This window comes from Larimichthys crocea, unplaced genomic scaffold (genome assembly GCF_000972845.2).
Source record: "Larimichthys crocea isolate SSNF unplaced genomic scaffold, L_crocea_2.0 scaffold319, whole genome shotgun sequence".
Lineage (NCBI taxonomy): Eukaryota > Metazoa > Chordata > Actinopteri > Sciaenidae > Larimichthys > Larimichthys crocea.
Window position 1 is genome coordinate 99,383 of NW_020854203.1, and position 22,550 is coordinate 121,932.

The following is a 22,550-nucleotide window of genomic DNA, read 5'->3' on the forward strand; positions in this document are numbered from 1 at the left end:
AGAATAGAGTCATTTGTGATGCAGACAGTCTTGGAATTTTATGGAACTCAATATGAATATGAAATATGAAACATTTCAGTCAAGGTGCACCATATAATACTTATTTATCACTAATTTAGTTAACTTGAGCTTTTATTTGAGAGTAATGATTCAAAAGTGGAGAAAGCCAAGTTATACACACACACACACACACACACACACACACACACACACACACAATACTAATAAATAACTACTAATAACTAATAAATAATTCCTCAGTCTTTGCTAGCTGTTTGTGAAATTTTGTGCTCGCGTGCTACGTTTGCTCACGTCCTGTACATCTCCCTGGGGCTAAGCCCCCCCTGTCCTTAAAACCTAGTGACGCCTCTGCTGTACAATAGCGCGGCCAAGGGTGCACGCTTGAGATGGCTATAGGTCTATGAGAAGTTGTTTTTTGTTTTTTTGTTTTTTAATCGGAACGCCCATAAAGGGTTTATACGAAAAGACAAATCATTTTTCATTCTAAATTATTAAATAAATTATTTAGTATTTATTTTGTTTTCATTCTAAATTATTAAATAAATTATTTAGTATTTATTTTGGTCTATCTTTATTCAGCCTAAACAGCAACAATATCGTAGCTATTCTCAGCAATCCATGTGAATTAGCTAGAAGACTAGGAACCAGCTTTGATTTTGTGTGTTAAGTTGACTGACGAGACGTGGGGTTTCGGTTTCTTTTTTTGGTTCATGTGAGGATGAGGCCGTTTTGGATGACTCCGTTTTGTGTGAGGATGAGGTCGTTTTGGATGACTCCGTTTTGTGTGAGGATGAGGCCGTTTTGTCTGAAGATGACAAAGGTTTTTCTGAGACTGAGTGACTTTTAGGCGACTCTGATGCCTTTTTGTTTGAGTCTGACACCTGAGTCTGAGATCTGAGGATGTCCTAAAATGAACACCGTACATCAGTTTTTTCTGACTAAATCTGGATTATTGGAAAGATCGGCGAGGTTAGAAAGAAACTTTTAAATGAAACAAAATGTTGCCATCATTTATTTAAAAAATGTAGACATCAACAATTATGAGGTGTTCACATGGGTATTCACATGTTCAGCCATTCCACTGCAGATGATATTTTATCCACAGAACATGATCCGTTTGTAAAATATGATAAAATATAGATTAAACTGCTTAATTCACCTAATAAAACTGGACATAACATGTTTCGTATATACACCAGTCCAAAGTTTGGACACACTTTGTCATTCAGTGGTTTTCCTTCCAAACTATGAAATGACACATATGGAATTGTGAGTATGTAGTACATAGTATGTTTTAGATTTTTCAGAGTAGCCACCTTTGCTTTGATGACAGCTTCACACAGTCTTGACATAGGTGTGTGTCAAAACCTTTGACCTGCTGTATATTACTAAGTGAATTCTGCCTAATAAGCACTTTTATTCTTGAGACTAGAAATGCTTTTACTTGATCTGAAGAAAATAATCCAAAAGCCAGAACCAAGAGTTGTGCCAGCCAGGCTAAAAAACTATGAATGAAATTATTATTGACTGACGCATCGAATCTTCCTCATCACAGTGCCTCCTGTTTATAACACCAAGTAACACGTAAGCAAAATGAATTGTGTGACTGCAACACTACACACGCGCGCACAAACACACACGCACACGCACGGAGGTAGTCGCATGCATGCCTTTTTGCGCACGGTGAATTAAAGGGAAATTAGTGATGCTGCGCTCTGGACAACACATCCACAAGAGTTTGACCCTTCATCCCACAGTTTGAGTTTAACAACGACACTATTGTCTAACCAGAGAGCTGCTGCTGCTGCTGCCAGTCCCCGCTTCACCACTAACGGACCTCCTGTTCCACGCAAGAGTGAGTTCAATGCTTTTTTTTAGATGTATGAATATTCCTCTAGGTTATGTTGTTGTCTGTTTGAGTCACACAGAGCGAAGTCTGTGGAGGCCCTCTGCAGTTCCTCAAGTTCAATTTTTGTGGTGGAATATTAACTTGAAGTCGGCGTAAAGAGCATAAATGACCGAAGTTTTACGTTCGTTCCCCCAGAGAGTGCAGAGCAGAGTGGGACGGACTTGGATGTCAGTCAGGAGCTCCCGATGAGGCAGTAAAGATCCAAAAATCTCACCAGCAAATCAAGCAACATGACGAAGGTAAGCAGTCTGTTTTCTGTCAAGTCGGCTACTTTGTCTGGATGTGCATTTGCGTTGTTTTTAAATCCACCGTGGAAAAAAAAAAAAAAAAAGTTGCACCGAGTCCTTGTGTAACAGACGCGTAGGACACATAGGAACAGATGGCGCTTCAAAAAGTCACCAAATGAAGTGAAAATGTGTTTTTGTGCTTGAAGTCAGACTGCAGAGGTACAGTTCCAGTGCCAGAGAGTTAGACCACCCTCATGAAACCGTCCCATTAAATTATTAGTGAGATGATGCAACAGGCGCATCCTCACCAAAGGTTGGCTTTAGACCTGAAACCATCAGAGTGCAGTGCAGATTTACGCTAGGCCTGGCACATTTGGAGGGAACCGATCCTTAAAGTAAAAAAAAAGTATCAGAAGGAATACTACGGATAAAAAAAAGAACTAATAACAAGCAGAGATTCGCCAGTCAGCACCAACACAGACTTCAACTTCAACTTATTTATAAAGTTGTACTTGGTCCAGATGATCCTTAATAGTGGTGGTGAAACATAAATAGAACACCAACCTGCAGAAAGCTGTGATGCGTTCTCTTATTTTAAGATTAGCTAAGGATAGCAGAAGTCTGTTTTAGTTCTGACTGGTTGATTGAGTAATAAGTAATAGGAAGTATGAATCATCATCCCTTCCAGTAAAAAATATTGATCAACTCTTTGTCAGAGATGTTGTAACTATTGATTCAGTTCTAAATTGAGGTTTATGTTCAGTTTGTATAATTACTCATACTGTATAAAATATGTTCAGCCTCTGTCACTAACCAAACTTTGCTTCTTTTAGAAACTATGTGGCACCAATTACCCAACCAGCATCTGCTTCATAGTGGTGAATGAGTTCTGTGAACGCTTCTCCTACTATGGCATGAAAGGTATGCAAACTGTCTGATCTGTCTGGACAACATGTGGCAGTATAGTATGCCTTGGAAAACAGGATACTACTAGGATACTACTCACATGACCTCACTTACACTCACATGTCTGTCTGTCACAACCCGCTTTATCTCTCTCTGTCACTCTCTCTCTCTCTCTCTCTCTCTCTCTCTCTCTCTCTCTCTCTCTCTCTCTCTCTCTCTCACACACACACACACACACACACACACACACACACACACACACACACACAAACACAAGCATGCAATTTAAAAGCCTGATTTCCTGTTCAAGCTGTTTAAATTGACACATGTTGTCAATAATCTCAGACAGAGATTAGAATTGTTGCTGATTTATGGCGAGAATGTTCACGTTCACTTGATAATCTGAAATGTAGTTGTGAGAGAGAATAATCTATATTCATTTAGCAGATCAGTTACAAATAATTCTTATTATCAATTCATTTATTAATTATCTTATTTATGAATCCTTTACTAAACTACTGTACATCTGCAGTATCTAAAATGCTGTTGATTAAACTTTGTCTTAAATTTAACAAACATGTTTTTCTTAAGTTCTATGTACTTACAAACCTTACAAATTAAATCTTCTCCAGCATCTTTTTATTACATTATCTGTTAATTAATCAATTATATTGTCTGTAAAACGTCAACAAACTGTCAGTTGTTGCTAAAGCCCACAGTGATGTCTTCAAATGTCTTTGTTTTGTTTAAGAGTTGGAATTACAGAGGCTTCATTCACCCTATTCCAAGTCAGTGTATTTATTAGGAATCATTTTATAATTTTCTTTATTAACTATATGATGAATCCATTAAGGGAATATTTAAAACCAAGAATAGGAAGGAATAGGCTTTGTTGACATGTTTAAGGCATTTATACGTTGTATTTGGAGCCGGGAGTGTCCATCGACTGACCTTGGTTGTGTGTTTGTCCACAGCGGTGCTGACACTGTACTTCCTCACCTACCTGAAATGGGACCAGGATCTCTCCACTGCTGTCTACCATGCATTCAGCAGCCTCTGCTACTTCACACCCATACTGGGAGCTATCATTGCTGACTCCTGGCTTGGAAAATTTAAGTGAGTCCCTGTGTGCTTCGTCTCCATCTGCATTCAAGGTTCAGTTCACCAAAAATCACTACAAGATAGTGGTGTTGTGAAGCATTATATTTATACATGTTCAGTTCAGTCAGTGCAGAGAAAGTACACAGGAGTCCAAGACGTCTTATGCTGAAAATATTGAAGCTTGTTCAAGGAAAATGGAGGATCTATCAGTACACACCGCTGCCTCAGTTCTGGAGAAGCTGTCCTTTGTGAATCGTCTATATGACCTAAGGACAGTGGCAGCTATTCTTTGTCCATTAATGGTCATTATTCTACAAGCAAGAAAATATGCCATGACATTCTTATCTGACTCTGTCGTGGCGTTACATTATGTACTTATCTGTTGTGTCTAGGCAGTGAGACAGTCCTGTCCACGGTTTCCATAGTAATGATCAGAATAGGACCTGCTCTGTGTTTTAAGAAGAGAAGTCAATGTCCTCATAACAATCTAAGATTTTACATTTTCCCTATAATGACCTATGACAAGACATATGCTTGATCCTTTGTAACCCCACATATGAGGCATGCTAGAATCGAAAATTCCCTCACAAGTGGTATCATGAAAAGCCAAACTCATACTGGAGTTTTGTGCTGATGTTGATACGGATATTAGGGAGTGAAACATTCTGATAAATATATCACCCAATATTGTTTTTATATAAATAAACAAACAATTTTCAGGTTTTTCAGGTTTTCACATCAGTGCATATTGGACCATATACGCCGATATCGATATATCTAGACCAATATTGACCGTCAAAATCGGCCTACAGATATATCAGTCAGGCTCTATAGATAATGGATACTTTAAGGACTTCATACAACCCTATATTAAAATGCCTGAAGTATCCCTTTAAACAGTTTCCACTGGATGTACTTACCTCGTAGATGGGGTGTGAAAAAGAAGGAAAATAAAACAAACAAATTGTTGCAGTTAATAGTTATGTCAATGCAGCTGTATTTGCATTGCCATTTGTGACACATGATTTCACATGCTTTTATTAATTAATTGTGGGAATAGTATTCATGTGTGTATATTGCTGGCAAAGGTGGACATGCACAGCGGGGGACAGCAGTGCTGTCATTGTTTGGTCGATGTTTACCTGCACACACACACACACACACACACACACACACACACACACAGACTTAAAGTACACCCAATGATAATTTAATTAAACGAAGTTGTAAAAGTTATGCTAATTGTACAGTTAAAGATGCCAAACTTGTTGCGACCTGCTGTCCTCTGGCGGTGTCACACAAAAGAGATCCCTGGGTATGTGACACCTTAAGAAAGTTCCGGGAGGACAGGTGTAAGTAGGAACAAGGCCGTTTGCTTAATCTTGTATTATAAAATAAATAAAAAATGTTTATTTTGTTTTTGTTTGTTTGTAAACAAGTCTTTACATAGTATATATTTTGTTTGGTGATTTATGTAAATATTTATGGTTATCCATGCAAATGCTAAGAACACCTGTTATTGGTACAATCTAAATAGGATATGTATATCATGAAGGTGGGAATTATGGGTTAGTGGTTGAGAGTTGTGGAGAACAGGGGACGATTTGGAGTACTGGTTTATTGGTTTATTGGTTTTTGATTACAATTATTGGTAAAGTGTTGATTTTTTGGTGTACAGTGTTTAATAAACACTGTGCGTTGCCACCTGAAAGAGTGTTTTCTTGTCAATGTGCCTCCTGGCCGCTCGGGCAACTGACGAGCCCTTTAACCTCAGAGCTTACTCTGAATTGTGTAAACCTATCTATTAGTGGAGATGAATCACACACACACACACACACACATCTTGTATAATAATAAGAGTGGCAACCCTGAATGTACATAATCACAGTCTGCTCTCAACAGGACCATCATCTACCTGTCCATTGTGTATGTGATCGGCCATGTGGTCAAGTCGGTCGGTGCGATTCCCACTGTGGGGAACAGCAGTGTGCACATGTGAGTTATCAGGAACTGACTCACTCATTTTGAGCAGACAGAGAACAAATTCTTAAAAGATGAATTCAACAATGAACTGACTATGTATGAATTTTTTGTTGGTCCACCAATCAATTAATAGACTATTGCTGAAGTTTCAGTACAACAGTTAACACACACTGTGTGCATATGTGCCCATGTCTGTTGCAGTGCTCTGTCCATGGTAGGTCTGATACTCATAGCCTTCGGCACCGGAGGAATCAAACCGTGTGTGGCAGCATTTGGAGGAGACCAGTTTGGCGAAGATAATGTAAGTAGGACTGCGACTAACAATTATTTTCAGATCTTGAGATCTGTTGATCATTTTCTTGATTATTTGTTTGCTCCACAGAATGTGAGAAAAATAAATGTTGATCAGTGTTTTCCCAAAGACCAAAGTGATGTTCTCAAATGTGTTGTTTTGTCCACAACCCAAAGTTTACTGTCATAGAGGACTAAAGAAACCAGAAAATAATGACTCAAAACTATTAGCAAGTATAACTACCACGCAAACGTAATATTTCTTCAAATCTTCTGCACTAAAAAATTAAAGTGGAAGTAATCATATCTATTAAAGCACTTTACTCTTGTGCCACAGTAGTAAATTACTAAAATCTTACAGAAATGTTACCAAACAGAGGTTTAAATGTTTAAGCATGGGAATCTCTGTGTATGTACCAATTGTGATGCTAAATTACAAACCCCATAATTGTTCCCCTAGGCAGATAAACCCATTGTACAGTACGTACCCAGCACCAAATAGCACAACAAAATTAGTGACTACCTTATGAAAAAAAGTGCTGGCAGCTAATGTGTCAGGCATTTCATGAGTTTCTTAGGAGTTTGTAGAGGCCATAATACCTACACTAGTTGTCGTGTGTCTCTTGTAGACAAATGCATCTCTAATTTCTTTCTAGATCTCTACAATAGAATGATTAAAAAACGAGTTAAAATGGGTTACACAAAAGTCTACAGTGCTAGAATTGCATGTCATCCATTATATTTAGCGTTTCTGGTAATCATTTGGTTGATCACCTCCAGGTCCGTGAGAGGCAGAAATTCTTTTCCATTTTCTACATGTCCATCAACGCTGGGAGCCTCTTGTCGACTGTGATAACCCCTATACTGAGAAGTGAGCATTGACAATCTTGACATGATAAATACCTATTGTGGTCCACTGTGTGACTAACGTAACTAACGTGTTGACGGCTTTAACACTGAGATTTCTTCTGCAGGTGATGTACAGTGTTTCGGTGGTGACTGCTACGCTCTGGCCTTCGGGGTTCCTGCAGCTCTGATGATCGTAGCTTTAGGTGAGTCATCGAGTCAGATGTGATCCATGTAGAACTGAAAGTATGGACATACATACATACATACATACATACATACATACATACATACATACATACATACATACATACATACATACATACATACATACGTACATACACACACAGGTTCCTTTAGCACCACCACAAGGTTAGCATTTGTGTTATAGACATTGATGTCTGGCTCAGGATAAACCTGCTAAATATCATGCTAAACAGGATGGTGAGACAATCAGCACCTACACCACTACATGCCACTGTAAACTGTACCCGGTTGTCAAACTAATAGCCTGTGTTCGGTCCCAGTCTGGCTGCATGGCTAACTGAGCTAACATTTATGACCTAAAATGTGATGTGTGCAGTATCAATTATTGTGCATTGCACCTTTAAACTGATCTTGAATTGACATTATTGGGCCTATAAAACATTTTTGCAATTACATTTCTGTATATTCGCCAAAATGTGTACTAATAATGATGAAACAGTAATAGGCCCATATGAGCTAATAATGTTTACCTTGTCAGTATATCAGTGGAGCTCTGCTACTTTCCCATCAGTGTCCTGGAAAGCAATTAAACCCCGGTTACAGCTGCTGAAGCTGCTTAACGGTCATGAACTAATTACTCTAACTCAATGCAAACAAGCTGTATGGATTTGAAACACACATCAGATACTAAGGATCATGTGTTCTGAGCTAATCATAAGTTGAAAATGAATGCACTTAATTCGTATGCCCCCAGGAAATAATTAAAACTAATGCCTCAAGTTTACTTCAGAGAGTGCCAGTATGTCAGGCTGATCTTCCTCTTGATCAAGGCCTTTCAACATAAATCCTGACAGGCTGTTGTCTCTGCCTCTGAATCCTCGTCCCCACTGGGATTCATGCTTGGTTGACCACTCACAGTGAAAACAAGCTGTGATTTTATTAGTGGAGGGGCCATGGACAGACTGCAGCAAGGGCGAGACAAAGCACTATGGGCTTCAGTGTCGGAACTGTCAGACCAAAGCTTGGTCTGTTTACAAGATGTTTGGTTTTATTCCTCATAAGTATTTCACAAGCCACTGTAGGAGGATAAAACATCAAACAAATGGTAAACAACTCTGTCAGACTCTGCTGTTTCTTCTCATAGTGGTTAGGGAACACATATAGCTGATACAAGGATCCTGATACCAGGCAAGTACAGCTGAGCCTTTGTTAACATAAACTGTGTAATGGAAAATTTATATTACATGATTGTGTGTTCTTTTATAATCATATATAGCCATGTTTGATCTCAGTGATATTCAGAAAGTTTTTGAAGTATAACACTGTGTGCCTTATAGTCTTGTTTGGTTTCACTCAGTACCTTGCACTTAGAAATCTTTCTCTCATTTATGCAAGTTGTTTGAAGAAGTAGTTTTCTGGTGTATAAACTTGACCTTGGTTCTCACGGTCCAGCAGAGCTTGTTAGTGAGGTTTAATAGGGATGAACACACCCCATTGTAACCACCTGGTACAGTTAGATAAGTAAATCATAATAATGACGAACAGGGCCGTCGCAGGGGGGGTGCGAGGCCCTTTGCGAACTTGAAATGCGAGGCCCTGCTCTTTGACATGCGTAATTGCGCATGAATAACAGTCACACGGACGCAGCTATTCTAGTTCTAATGCACGCATGATCTCGCTGCAATACGTTTTATCAAGTAGAAGAATACAGCATAATCATGCACATAGTCTCAGCTATGACTTTTTGCTATTTATTTCAAAGGAAAAAAAAACATCTGTGCAACGAGTGGCGACAGTACGTCAAGTCAGTTCAGTCACTTTATTTTTGGCATCTTGACATTTTAAACCAGCAGATTAGGACACTTTTCATTAATTATATACATTCATTAATTACAACTATAGACAACTTATTTTACTTATTATTTAACTTATTTACAACACTAACCCGAACAATTAAGATGGACTCACCATGTGTAAATTGCGCAGAAACTAATCCCTTCAGAGTCACTTTCCTTGCCTTCTTGGCCTCAAACTCAGCAATATATTTTCTATAATCCAGTTTGGATGCAATGTCCTTTTCAGTGGATAGCAGGGTAAGCCCGCACAGTCTCTCCTGTGACAAGGAGGTGTGCAAATAGTTTTGAATTAATTTTAGCTTTGAAAAGCTTCACTCGCCCGATGCCACAGTGTCGGTGTGCGTGATGGAGATGCTAGTTGTTGCCACCGCATCTCTGGAAGTGCTGACAAATTTATCCAGCAATCCCCGCAGTGAATTGTGAAATTCTTTCTTCCTTCTTTTTAATTTTTTTCCTTTTCTCAGAGCCCGATTAGTGCTTGCAAAATCGGTCGCGTTCTCTTGCCGTCGACATGTTCACTGCCCCCCACTTTAACTTTCCTCCTCTCCCGTCTTCAGTGAGGACGCATTACTTAATGACATTGGTACAAGATCATACATGTCATTGGTACAAGATCATACATAACTAATGTATTTTTTTAAACAAATAAATTAAATAATTAAAAATAAATGTAAAAATAAAAGATAAAACACACAGCACGATTGAAGGCGCGAGGCCCCCTAGTGGCGCGAGGCCCTGTGCGGTTGCACAGTTCGCACAGCCTATGGGACGGCTCTGATGACGAATACTCCTTAGAAATGTATAAGAATCAATGTGGGACTGCCCCACCCTGAACATTTTCTGCAGGCTGTCTTGTGTATTTGTAGAACTGTTCCTCTTGCAAGAATAAAATGACAAAACCTTTAAAGACCAATTGATTGATTCAAGATCCTTATTTTTTGTCGGTGAATTGCTTCCCAGAAATTTCAGCAACAACTGTCTCAACTAACTCTTCATCCATCTTTTGCAGTTGTGTTCATTGCTGGCAGCGGCATGTACAAGAGGACTCCTCCCCAGGGAAACATCTTGTTGGAAGTCTGCAATTGTATTGGGGTGAGTCATCACCCCGTTCCCACAGCCTATATTAAGTGATTTATTAAAGCTCAAACAGATTTATTCTGTTGTATTTACTGAAAGAATTCATTTTGTGCTGTAACAAAAGTATGAATTTTACACAGTCCTTCGCTTCTGTTTCAATCTCAGCTGTTTTTGCTTTATCTTTGCAGTTTGCCATCAGAAACCGCTGGCGGAGGAGGAGGTATGAGCCTCAGAGGAACCACTGGTTGGACTGGGCTGAGGAGAAATACTCGGTAATAAAAAAGGACTCTTACTGTTAACTCTTCAATGCAACGACTTGGATTTGTCTGAGGAAGTCACGTGAAAAAGTCAAATGAGCACTGACGGTTTCAGTGCATCAATAATCCATCTGTGTTACTGTATGTGCTTGTGTGTTAACAGAATCGTCTGATCCAGGAGATTAAGATGGTGTTGAGGGTTTTGGTGCTGTACATCCCACTGCCAATGTTCTGGGCTCTGTTTGATCAGCAGGTACATAAGGAAAAAAGACTGTGGCAGAGCTCCTGCAATTCCATAATTCATACACCATGTACTTAAGTGCACTGAAAAAGTGAAAAGAGGCTTTTGGGATTGAAATCTCTCCGTCGGGCCACACCTTTGGTCCAAAATTAAACATTTCAACAGGTATTGGGTGGATTGCCATGTATGTTCGTTCAGACATGATCATCGTCATCAGGGTGAATTGCAAAAAGTCTACCCTGTTCATCTAGCGCCACCATAAAGTGGAGATTCTTTCTTCCTAATACTGGTTTATGACCACATAGTAATGACATTTCCATGAACCTCTCAAGCAGTTGTCAGGCAACCAGTCGAATCCCCAGGAAGTCACTGGTCCCAGAAAGTCAGACACCTAACTCTTCCTGTGAAACGGCAAATTTTCAAAGATATAACATTTGAATCAGTGAGTTTTAGAGATGTTGTTAGGCAGATGTTCTTAAGCTATCTTAAGTGAGTAATTAAAAGCAAGGAAGTGTCGTTGAAATGTTGCTAAATCTCCCTTGACCTGCTGGATTAAGTAACACTGCAATGTAAAAAGATGTTTTATTGAATTGTTAATGTTAAAACCAAGTGTCATTTGTTTCTTGTACATACAAGACTGGTCCTCTCAGTCAGCACAAGGTCAAGGTATTGTGTCATAGCTATCTAAGTCCTATAATTATCTGTTATCTTTTCCTCAAGTCAACACTCAACACAACTATGTGTTATCTTTTCCTCAAGCCAACACATAATACAACCATCTGATTATGGAATATCTCAAAGCCACATTTAACATTCCTGAAAAGTTTCCTAAAAACTGTCACAAAAGACAAACACATCTTCTTTGGAAAGCTGGTCAAACATGAACTAGTTCTTCATTATGATCCAAGGAAAACAAGACAGTCTGCTGTGGTCAAAAGATCATAATGTTGAGGTAACAGTTGAGCTATTGGCTTAAACTGTGTTGACAGTTACAGTAACAGTCGTTGTTCTTTATTGCAGGGTTCCCGCTGGACACTTCAAGCCACGAGGATGAACTTGGCTTTTGTAAGTTTCTCTACATAAAATTACAATATTTTGAAAAGCTGATAACATATTTTATTTTTATCACACTTTGATATCAGTGGGTGGTTTTCAGTAATCATCTGATTGTACAAACTGTTGTCATAAAACAGACTTTTCCATTCTTCTTTGTTTATGGCCTTAATAAATCATTGACTAATCAGGTCGAAGTAAGTTTTATTTGCCAATGCAAACCCCGCACATGCTCTCAGATTTATGAAGTTAAAGTTTAAGTGTCCTGAAATCATCTTGTTTTATTACAGGGGAACACCTTCAGTATTGAGCCTGACCAAATGCAGGTACGTGTGTGGTGTGTATGAAGCTGTAATAAGACAGTTTCAGGGTACAGCTGTTGTTAGCATTTTAAACCAATTTAGTACCATAAAACAATAAACACATAATGAATGGATTTAAGAGTGCATTTTTAAATCTAAGCTGCATGTTAACATATCTGGCTTACTCATGTTAATGACTAGCATATTGTACACTGTGTAGTATTTTCTTACATGTGGAAAATTGTCCCAGATTCTGCTTTTTCCAACAATGCAACAACTTATTTTTTTTAGCTAGTTTGCTCACCTAAGTTTTGAACTCTGCCTGAGGCGGTTTTAACAAACAGTGCAGCAAAGTTGATAGAATAGACCTTTTTCACAGCAGCCATTTTATGCAACAAATGAAAAACGTGCTTGAGAAAAGCTTGAGCATAGCAACAGTAACTAAGGGGGCAGGGTTTATCAAACAGCAAATTAATGAGCTTTTGAGGTGTTAAGGTATCTAGATCCATACAGAATATATAAGCGGTATCAATCTCATTGAGCTCTCAGGAAGTAAGGACAATAGCTACTAGATAAGTATCAAAACTGTAGACCTTTTTGTATATAGTCTTTTCTATATTCCACTTTTTGGCCATACAATGTTGACGGTTGCCTGTTCAGGATTATCTCTGCCAGTATTGATGGCAGCACCCTCAAACACACTTAAAGTTCAATGTCAGCATTGACCTAATAAACACTGGTCTATTTTGATTTCAATGCACAGTATAGTATATACCTACATTATACCTAGTATAAACCTAATACCTACAGACTGCTTTGTACATTTGATAGCCTATATGCTTTCAGCCATCTGGAAATCAGTGTGCCACATCAATCACACTCATGTAAAGTGTTACCGATGACTAATGTTCGACTTGGCAAGAAGTGCTGTCATTCTCATGAAAACACTTACAGTTCTTAACCTCTGCCATCTTACCATCTCTTTACTGGTGATATAAAATCAGAATCAGCCTTTTTATTCATTTAAATCCTAACCTTTATGACTTTATGAGTCCTAGTGAGCTTTTATAGAGTCATTTAAAGGCTAGTTTCTCCCTCCCTGTTGTCTAGATGTTGAATGCGTTGATGATTCTTCTCTTTGTGCCCATCTTTGACCTCATCATATATCCGCTCGTTGGCCTTTGCAGAATCAAAGTCACGTGAGTAGAAGCTTGTTGTTTTGGATACTCCCATCTTTATTGCGGACATAAACATTTAAAAAGCCTCTTAAACTGAGACAATGAGCCCATGTATCTCATAAATACACCTCAGGAGAATGAAGAGTTCATAAATGAAAGCAAGGTACATGCACACATGTGCAGACATATAGTACATTTACAACTGTAAATCTGATGAGTGGTTTCGTAATGTACGTCGAGCACTGAGAAGCCGATTTTATTCATGCTTTTTAGGGGAATAGATGGGAGGCATCACATAAAAACAAGTGATGAGCCAGTCCCTTATCAGGCCAGAGATCAGTGAGGACACTGATGTGGAAATCACCTTTCTAAATTACAAAGTGATAAAGCAGGACTTTCAAGTAAAGAAAGGTGTGTTAAAGTGTTTACTGTCCCTGACTCGTTCTTTCTGCCTTCAGGCCTCTCAGGAAAATGGCCGCAGGGATGATCTTTGCAGCACTAGCCTTCATAGCGGCCACAATGGTGGAAGTGAATGTTGTAGTAAGTATGAAGCAGCAAAGAATGATGTCTGTCTTTCTGGCACGACACGTCGGTAGTACGAACACTCACAGTCCCCCGGTGCTCTGAGCTCACAGTCTGAGCAGCCCGGCTAACAAACTGAGCTAACATTAGGTAAGAGCAGCTATAGTTTACAGCATATTTATGGTCCATCTGTAAACTGATCAATAGCGTTATGACTGAGCAGCTGAAGAACATCAGACATTTTCTCCATCAAACATAATCCAGCATTACCAAAACTGGTGAAACAATTGGTTGTGTGTAACTGTTGTTAAGTGTTACATACTTCTCATGGGCAAGAACAGTGGATATGAAGGAGACATCATTCATTACACGTCAATGTAGTGACAGATGTATTTAAAATTGGTTGTTTTATGTACGAAAAGTTACACAATGTTACTTTAATGAATCTTCTGAATCTTAAAAGAACACATATGTTATGAGGCATATGAGTCTTTGTTATACAACTTTACCTTTAATTTCCTTTTCTGTCTGTTAGAAAACTGTGGTGGATCCTGCACCTGCTGGGAACTCTCTCCTGCAGGTCTTTAACCTGGCAGGAGGTAATGTCAGTGTGAAGTTCCAGAGCAGCAACCCATTTCCAGAGCCAGTCCAATACCTTCAGGTAAACGGGGGGTAGGAGGGGTAAACAACTTTTTCCACCATCCAGTGTGGATGCAAGGTAACTCAGAGTTCCCAGTGAGAATGTTTTTCTTAAATTCAAATTCACCAAATTACTGGGTTTTTCATCTTCGTTTGCATTTCAAACACAAGTCAGGATTGTAGACTCCAAAATTACCAGTGGTCTCACAGTAAAGGTTTGTTTGCTCTGAGAGAGAGTGTTGACCAATGCAGGGTTTATCACTCAATAATAGTTTAACTTAGTTTAATCAGGAAATACCTCACTGAGATAAAAAATTGTCAGCAGCAGCAGCAGCAGCAGCAGCAGCAGCAGCAGCAGCAGAGAATGGGGTCATGATGAATGTGTTGTGTTTGTCTTTGCAAAGCTCAAACCAGTTTTGTCTAAATATTTTAATGAGCTCACTTAGCTACACTCACGGTCTGAGCCACCAGCTGTCCTACAGGAGCACTTCATTTGCAACTTCTAAACAATATTTCTGAATGCATCTTTAACACTTCTACCTTTTGATACTGTGTGAAAAAAAACAAAAAACAACCTCAATGTTAACCCCTGTTTTTTTCTGTATCAGGACCCTCCTCAGTATGAGCTTCTCCCTCTGGGGGCATCCAACAACACACTGAAGATTGAAGTCACCTTCAATGGAAAAACCTCAGAATGTCACTGTAAATTTTTCCAGCAGAAGGCCTACAGTCTGATCTTATTCTCCCGAAGTGATGGAATCAATTGCACACTTGTGAGTGCCCCAGAGAATGGGTTCTATTAAATATTCATGACTGAACAGCCAAAGACTTTTTTAAATGAACATCCACAAGTATTATTTATGTGGAGCGTAAAACTCAAAAACAAACGTAATATAATCTAAATCAGGACTGTGCAGGACTGTCAACCAATAGCCACAAACGTATACAAGCAAATAGGCTGCTCTACGGTTAATTTAACTGATTTTGTCCAGAAAAAGAGGGTAATGGTATCTTGTGTAAAAAGTCTGCTGCTGAATGTCACTCAGCCCTCTTCACACAAACAATTTAACATTAGCATGGTGTGAAACAAATTGTTGTAAATATTTTTTTCTCCGACAATAGATAAATAATAATATTAGTAATAGGTTACAATAACAAATGCTTTTATTTTGAAATAGAAATGTGTTGTGTTGTCTTCTGTTAGTGTAACGTTTAGACATTAAGTTGCTAAAAAACAAATCTATTGGTTGCTAGGTAACGGATCTGACTTTTTTTTCCCTCCTCGTTTCTTTTATGTCACTGTTGTCGTTTTTTTCTTCTTCTTTGTAACAGTGTTTTAAGTGTTTAAATTAGTAAATATAATCGGTTTTAATGAGAAGCAGTTGTGATAGTCCAACAATAAGCTCCAACAATTTAAACAACACAAATAAAGCAGAAAGCAATTTAAAGCTAACTTTAAATGTCAGCTGATGTTAAAGATAGGCTGTAGTTTTTGGTAACTTTGTGGGCAGTAAATCAGTGTGAGTTTACGCACATAAATCACTCAAACCAAGACTGACTGAGAGGTTTATGTTTTCAATTCTATTACAGAGGAATAAAACTTAATCATATTACTCTTTCACGTGGTTTTATAGTGCTAAGATAAAGTTTAGTTTAGTAAGAATTTGTACTTCACCTAACAAAAAACAATAACACAAAAAAAAGTCTTGAGGAGAGAGACATGACTGTTAAATCTGCTAAAAAAAATTAGCCTGACAATTAGACTGACTCATTCTGTAGCCAGCCCCAAGTGGCTGTTTGAAGAACTGCAGTTTTTGGCATTTCCGCATTGGCTTCACTTTACAGCCACAGAGGTTGCCGCTTGAAAAAAACAAACAAACAGCCAAAAACAAATATACAGATATGTCATGTGTTCTTTTTGTTTTCTTCTTTTCATCCAGGTGGAAGATTTCATACATAAAAGTAAAGATGGGAAGCCTTTCCTGAGGTAAAATGTGTTTAACCTAAAAGGTCACAACTCACCTTTTATGCAAAATAAATATTTTAAGCTAATTCATCTCTTGCTATTTTAAAAGGTGGTGAGGTCACAGCCAACTTGAATAGTCAGTTAAGTCTGCTAATGACTCCTTCTAATTCAAATTTAACAGGTTTCTGAACACACAGCCAGAGGCAATAAACCTAACTGTTGGAGATGCACATTTCCACCTGCTCCCTCATGACATGTCTCCTAACAAGACTGTGAATCAGAACAAGTGAGTAGGACCGAACTGTCTCAATCTGTATAAACAACAGAAACTCTGAAGCTACTGTTCAACTATGTTTAGAGGAGTCCAAGATGTGATCTTAACAAAGTTAGGGAATACAGAAGAATTATCACCCAGCTCTGCTTCAGCTCTACAGAACTCTCAGTGTTTTTTTTATTGCATTGATTTGGTTTTTCGGCCTTCAGCTTTACTCTCCTGGTTCACTCTCAGTGCTCTCTAAAAGCTCAGTGTGTATTACTATGGAGTTATATTTGTCTCAAATATATCCATAAATGCACAGAGTGATCTACAAATGTTCCTTGATTTGCACACATGTTTTGCTATCCACAAATACAGTTTTCTAAATTGTAACTTGTATTTTGGTTTATACAAATACACGTGTATTTGTAAATATATTGGGTATTTGTAAATATATAATTTCCCATTTGTAAAAACAATTTGTACAACAACATTTGTAAAACTGAAAATTCTGTTTGTGAAGCATGATTCAGCATTTGTAGATCACCATTCACACATAAGCATCTCTTTCCTCAGTGATGTATTTCTGAGACGTTCTTGCCAAGATCCACAAACAAATATTCGGGATTCACAAACGGCCCGCCCTCCTCACCACTAGATGGCAGTGTTGTTCAATGTGTATATTGAACGTTAAATGTGCGTTTCATTTTCTACCATTTTTTACCATGCCGTTGTTATGGTAACCATGACGCCCACTGTAAAGTGACTAAACAGTCAGATAAATTATCGCTAGAGGACTAATAAAACACAATTTGCTTTCATTCAACATAGATTTAAAATGTAAACCGCACATTTCTCGCTAGAAATGTCCTCAAACAATGCCAGATATATCTTGAAATGTTGTTTTTACGGCCAGAAAGCTGAATAAATATAATGTTCAATATACACATAGAACAACACTGTCACCTAGTGGTGAGGAGGACGGGCCGTTTGTGAATCCCGAATATTTGTTTGTGGAACTAAGGGAAAGAGATGCGTGTGTGTTAATGGTGATCCACAAATGCTGAATCACGCTTCACAAACATAATTTTCAGTTTTACAAATGGCTTTTTTGTTTTTACAAATGGGAAATTATATATTTACAAATACCCAATATATTTACAAATATACATGTATTTGTAAAAACCAAAATACAAATTAGATACAAATTAGAAATTTGTATTTGTGGATAGCAAAACACGTGTGCAAATCAAGGAACATTTGTAGATCACAGATATACAGATATATTTGAGACAAAAATAACATACACTACCTGCTCACACCAAACAGCAGACACAGCTAGGGAGACTGAAACAGGAGTTGAGCATCCACCTGATGAAGTCCAATATTTACTCTGACTGATGTGTAAATAGACAACTGTTTGCTAACAAGTGTGCTGTATCATATTCAAATGTGCTGTGCTCCAAAGTGGCCACAAAATTAGTTAATTTCAGTTTAAACATCAAGCAAGTGCATTAGCACATGACATAACAGCCACTTAATATTTCAGCGTGTCTTCAGCCTTTTTTTTTTACAAAGTTCTTGCAAACGACTAAAAGTCAGTCCCAGAATTATTCTTGTCTGGTCCCTCCATCACCATCCTGTTCAGTCTTGTGGCCATTTAGCTATATCCACAGAAGGTGCTATTCCCGGTTACATTGCTCTTCCTGGTGGTCCAAAATGCCGTGTGGTACAAATAGTAACACTCCCCTGGTGCTCCGAGCTCAGGCAGTCCGGCTAGCATACTGAGCTAACATTAGCTAACAGCATCTATAGTTTGCAGCAGTTCACTTTACTGTCGACCAGGAAACTTTGTAGATTATAATTGATGCTCAGCAACTGGAGGACATCAGAGGGAAAACCAGGAAACGTTTTCTCCATACAATATGATCCAGTTTCACCAAAATCAGTCAAATAGTTGGTGGTTTGTGACTTAGTGCATCTCACAGGTGATCGTAGCCCAAAGCAATCAGAGCACAAAGTTAAATAGTGCAAGAACAGACGTACAGGGTGAACAGTGCGAATGACACACAAATGTAGCATGAAAATGATTTTGATGAAAAGTTATGCAATCTTGTTTTTAAGTATGATCATGTTCCGTTTTAGAAACATGCATCATTACAAATCAGTCAGTCATTGTGACTTTGAGTTTTTCCTCCTTTTACAGGACTTACACATTCAGTCAAATCATACTACGTGTTTTTTGTACTTCTCTAATTCATCTCATCCTTCATGCATCTCTTGCCTCAGTTACCCAGATGTCAGCTGCACTTCACCGTCAAAGAAGTGCTCTAATCTGGACCTGGGCCTGCTGGACTTTGGAGCTCTCTACACTGTCATACTCATTGAGGTCAGGATGCTTCCTAGACAAGTTCATATGGAGATCTTTACAGTTACACAACATGACTGAACCCTGTGTGTGTGTTTTGTGTCAGGAATCCGGTAAAATTGTGCCTCACAAGATGGAGGATGTCAAAGCCAATAACGTGCACATTGCCTGGCAGATCCCGCAGTACGTCCTCATAACTACTGGAGAGGTTATGTTCTCCATTACAGGCCTGGAGTTCTCCTACTCACAGGTACATCATGATGCACATTAAATATCAATATGGCAACATCTATGTGTTCTCTATATTCTCAATGCCCCACTGAAAACCTTGGCTTTGAGTATCAAACACTCACTACCCATAGGCTTGAAAGAAAGCTTCCTTCTTCAAGTAGGACAGCAGCTAGCCAGTTTAGATTCATTAGGAATCTACTACTGTAGACCTGGTATAGGATGATCTCGGTGTCTTCTTAGCAACGTAGAAAGTGGAAGAAAAGTGTTTCAGCATTCTTCTAGTAAAAAAATGTTTTTGATGATTTTCATCTAAGACTGGCAATGGCGTTCCTTGACCAACCCTAAACTAGGTGGTTAAAAAGGTTTTTAAAACAAGTTTAGAAGTATTTACAGTGAAACCAAAAAGTAATTAAAGCAACATTATGTAAGATTTGGTATTGTTCACTTATACACAGATATGGACTAATATAAAAATATAAAAATATGAACTCATGTGCATTTATTATGATCATTTTATCTGTAATTAAAACATTCCCATTCTGGCTCTACTCCCCGTCTGCATTCCCCCTTGTGCCCATTTCCTCTTCCCGAGTGTCCAAGACACCTGTGATACAAACACTAACACTCCAGTGATGCTCTGAGCTCACAGTCCAGCAGCACAGCTAACATTAACTAATAGGAGCTATAGTTCACAGAGTTGATGCGGAACAGCCAGATGAAATCAGAGAGAAAACCAGAAAACCTTTCCTCAAAAAAATCTGATCCAGTTTCACCAAAATCAGTCAAATAGATGGTGGTGTGTGATGTTACTTACTTGCTTACATGAGCCCTCAGACACCATTCATCTGATTACAAGTTACAAAAGTTATTTTATGGTAGAAAAGGTACCTAATTTCACTTTAAAACATCCATACATTTTTTACCCACTATTGCAGCAGTCTTCACATTTGCATAAGCATGTCCCAAACAATCACTTTTCCCTCACAATACTACTTAATGCAAAGCTCCCTTCGTTAGCGAGTTAGTTAGCAGCCAACCATACTAACAACAAAAACAAGCTGTGTGTTTAAACATATGTACATACAAACATACATATTTATTTGATTTATTATCTCCCTTAAAATATATATATTTTTAGCAAAGACTGTTTGGAACGTATTCAACATACAAAGTAAAGAAGAGCATTATGCAGCTGGACTAGTTTGAGAAGTTTCTATAGGTATTTTTCTTTCTTCTGTTTCTTTTTTTTCCAGCCAAGCTGACTGCAGTTGCACAGCTCCAAACATCCAAGCATTTCTGGAACAGTACATCTTCAGTAGTGACTTTAGGCTTCATGAGTGGGTGTTATTAAAGGCCAACCAATAATAATTCATCACAAAATGTTTCAACAATCCTGCCTTTTGGTTTACCCTTGAATGTGTTGTTTGTCTGATGTCCCACACTCAACATTTTTCAGGATTAAAAGAAATGGTTCCATTTAAATATTTGTATGAACCCAGGGCGGCTCATTTTTATTGTTTCATTTTCCTTTCTTTACTAACTGTAGACCCTTCCTCTGCCCTCCAGGCTCCAGCCAACATGAAGTCAGTGCTGCAGGCCGGCTGGCTGCTCACTGTTGCATTTGGAAATGTGATAGTGTTGATTGTGGCAGAGGGGGCAGGACTGGAACAGGTACGATGTTGTGGGGTATTGTGGGAGACTTTAAGTGTATGCATAACAAAACTATCATCGACCACCTCATGTTTTTATGTGCATCCTTCAACACTGTGAGCACCACAAACAATGTTCCAGTAACTTTCAATGTTGTAACCGTCAGCTCTTTAGTCTGTATCTCAAGACTGCAGCCAATCTCAACAGTGTACTAATTCTCTCTCCTCCTTGTACACTTCAATAACTAACCAGTATTTTCTTGTCCCAGTGGAAAGAGTTCATCCTGTTTGCCGGCCTGCTGATCGGCGTCTGCATCATCTTCTCCATCATGGCTTACTTCTACACCTATGTTGACCAAGATCAGCTGGACAAGATCCACATGGAGGATTCAGTGAGGGAGGAAGAAGATCTAGACGACAGAAAGAAAAAGACTAATGACCTACAGACGAACAAAATGGAGAAGATGACCAAACTGTAGCTGCAGTAACACGGTGCAAGCGCCACATCTTCTCGGCTGTAGCTGATTACATTTGGATACAAAAGTTTAAGCATTGAATTAGTTATAAGAAGGTAATGTGCTTTATTTCAGTTTTATATTTGTGAGGACATTTTCTGTGATAGTGAAGCACTAAGATGTGATGATTTATTGTGGTAAGAAGTCCAGTATTTATTTGTCACATCATTTTAATGTATTTGGTAAAACACTCCAGTCGCTTAAAGGAAAGCCTATTCTGAAAGAGATGTGGTGTTAAAAGATGCTAAATACTGTGATTTTTCACACTATGATCAATAGGTATTACAAATGAATGTCAAATATTTTATGTATATATTTGCTGCATATTAACTCAATGTCAAAATTGTTTTTCTATGAAGCTAAATAATCATAACCTATGCTGCCTTTGACCAAACACATGGTTCAGTTTACATTGTGTGCTTGTAACGGTAATGATATTAAAGGATCAAAGCTACTTGCAGCTTTGCATGTTATAAATCATTAATTTAGGATCTGCCAGTGATTCATAACTCAAAATTCATAATGTTCATTTGTTCGTTTGTCTTCTGGGCCTGATTTTCTGAAAACAAAGCTTGTCATTTCCTAATGACGTATCATCAAGGAAATTTGTAGCTACTCGTGTTACCATAATCAAAGACAAAGGGAAGGTTCACTTTGAGGGATTCAAAGTTTCATGTCTCTGCACACTAGACTAAATTATAGGCAAGTAGGTGGAAAAAAAATAATAATAATAATAACAAGAGACTAAAACATGCAAAACCAACAGTATGGTCCTTTAAAGTCATAAAATATTTTTTATTCAGGGAAGTGTAAATTTCGGTGCTCCCTGTGAAGTTCTGTAAATAGACAGTTGTGATGCTAAAAACTTGTTTTTGTTCCGTTTGAAATTTTAAACATTAAAATGTGCATGGTTATCATTTTAAAACAATGTTCTACCACAATATGTTGA

At 38.3% G+C, this 22,550-nt stretch overlaps 1 protein-coding gene across 1 annotated transcript; it reads left to right on the forward strand.

The window, feature by feature from the left end:
• Positions 1-972: 972 nt before the first annotated feature.
• slc15a2 (solute carrier family 15 member 2) lies at positions 973-22,519 on the forward strand. Its single transcript, XM_019252976.2, has 24 exons — positions 973-990; positions 1,813-1,876; positions 2,066-2,169; positions 2,991-3,078; positions 4,038-4,179; positions 6,067-6,159; positions 6,349-6,448; positions 7,219-7,309; positions 7,413-7,490; positions 10,357-10,439; positions 10,613-10,696; positions 10,845-10,934; positions 11,943-11,987; positions 12,266-12,301; positions 13,388-13,476; positions 13,914-13,995; positions 14,513-14,638; positions 15,225-15,389; positions 16,557-16,603; positions 16,764-16,868; positions 19,128-19,227; positions 19,313-19,456; positions 21,004-21,108; positions 21,356-22,519. The coding sequence occupies exons 3-24, from the start codon at positions 2,161-2,163 to the stop codon at positions 21,563-21,565; spliced, it is 2,112 nt and encodes a 703-aa protein (XP_019108521.2). The 5' UTR covers positions 973-990; positions 1,813-1,876; positions 2,066-2,160; the 3' UTR covers positions 21,566-22,519.
• The last annotated feature ends 31 nt before the right edge of the window (positions 22,520-22,550 follow it).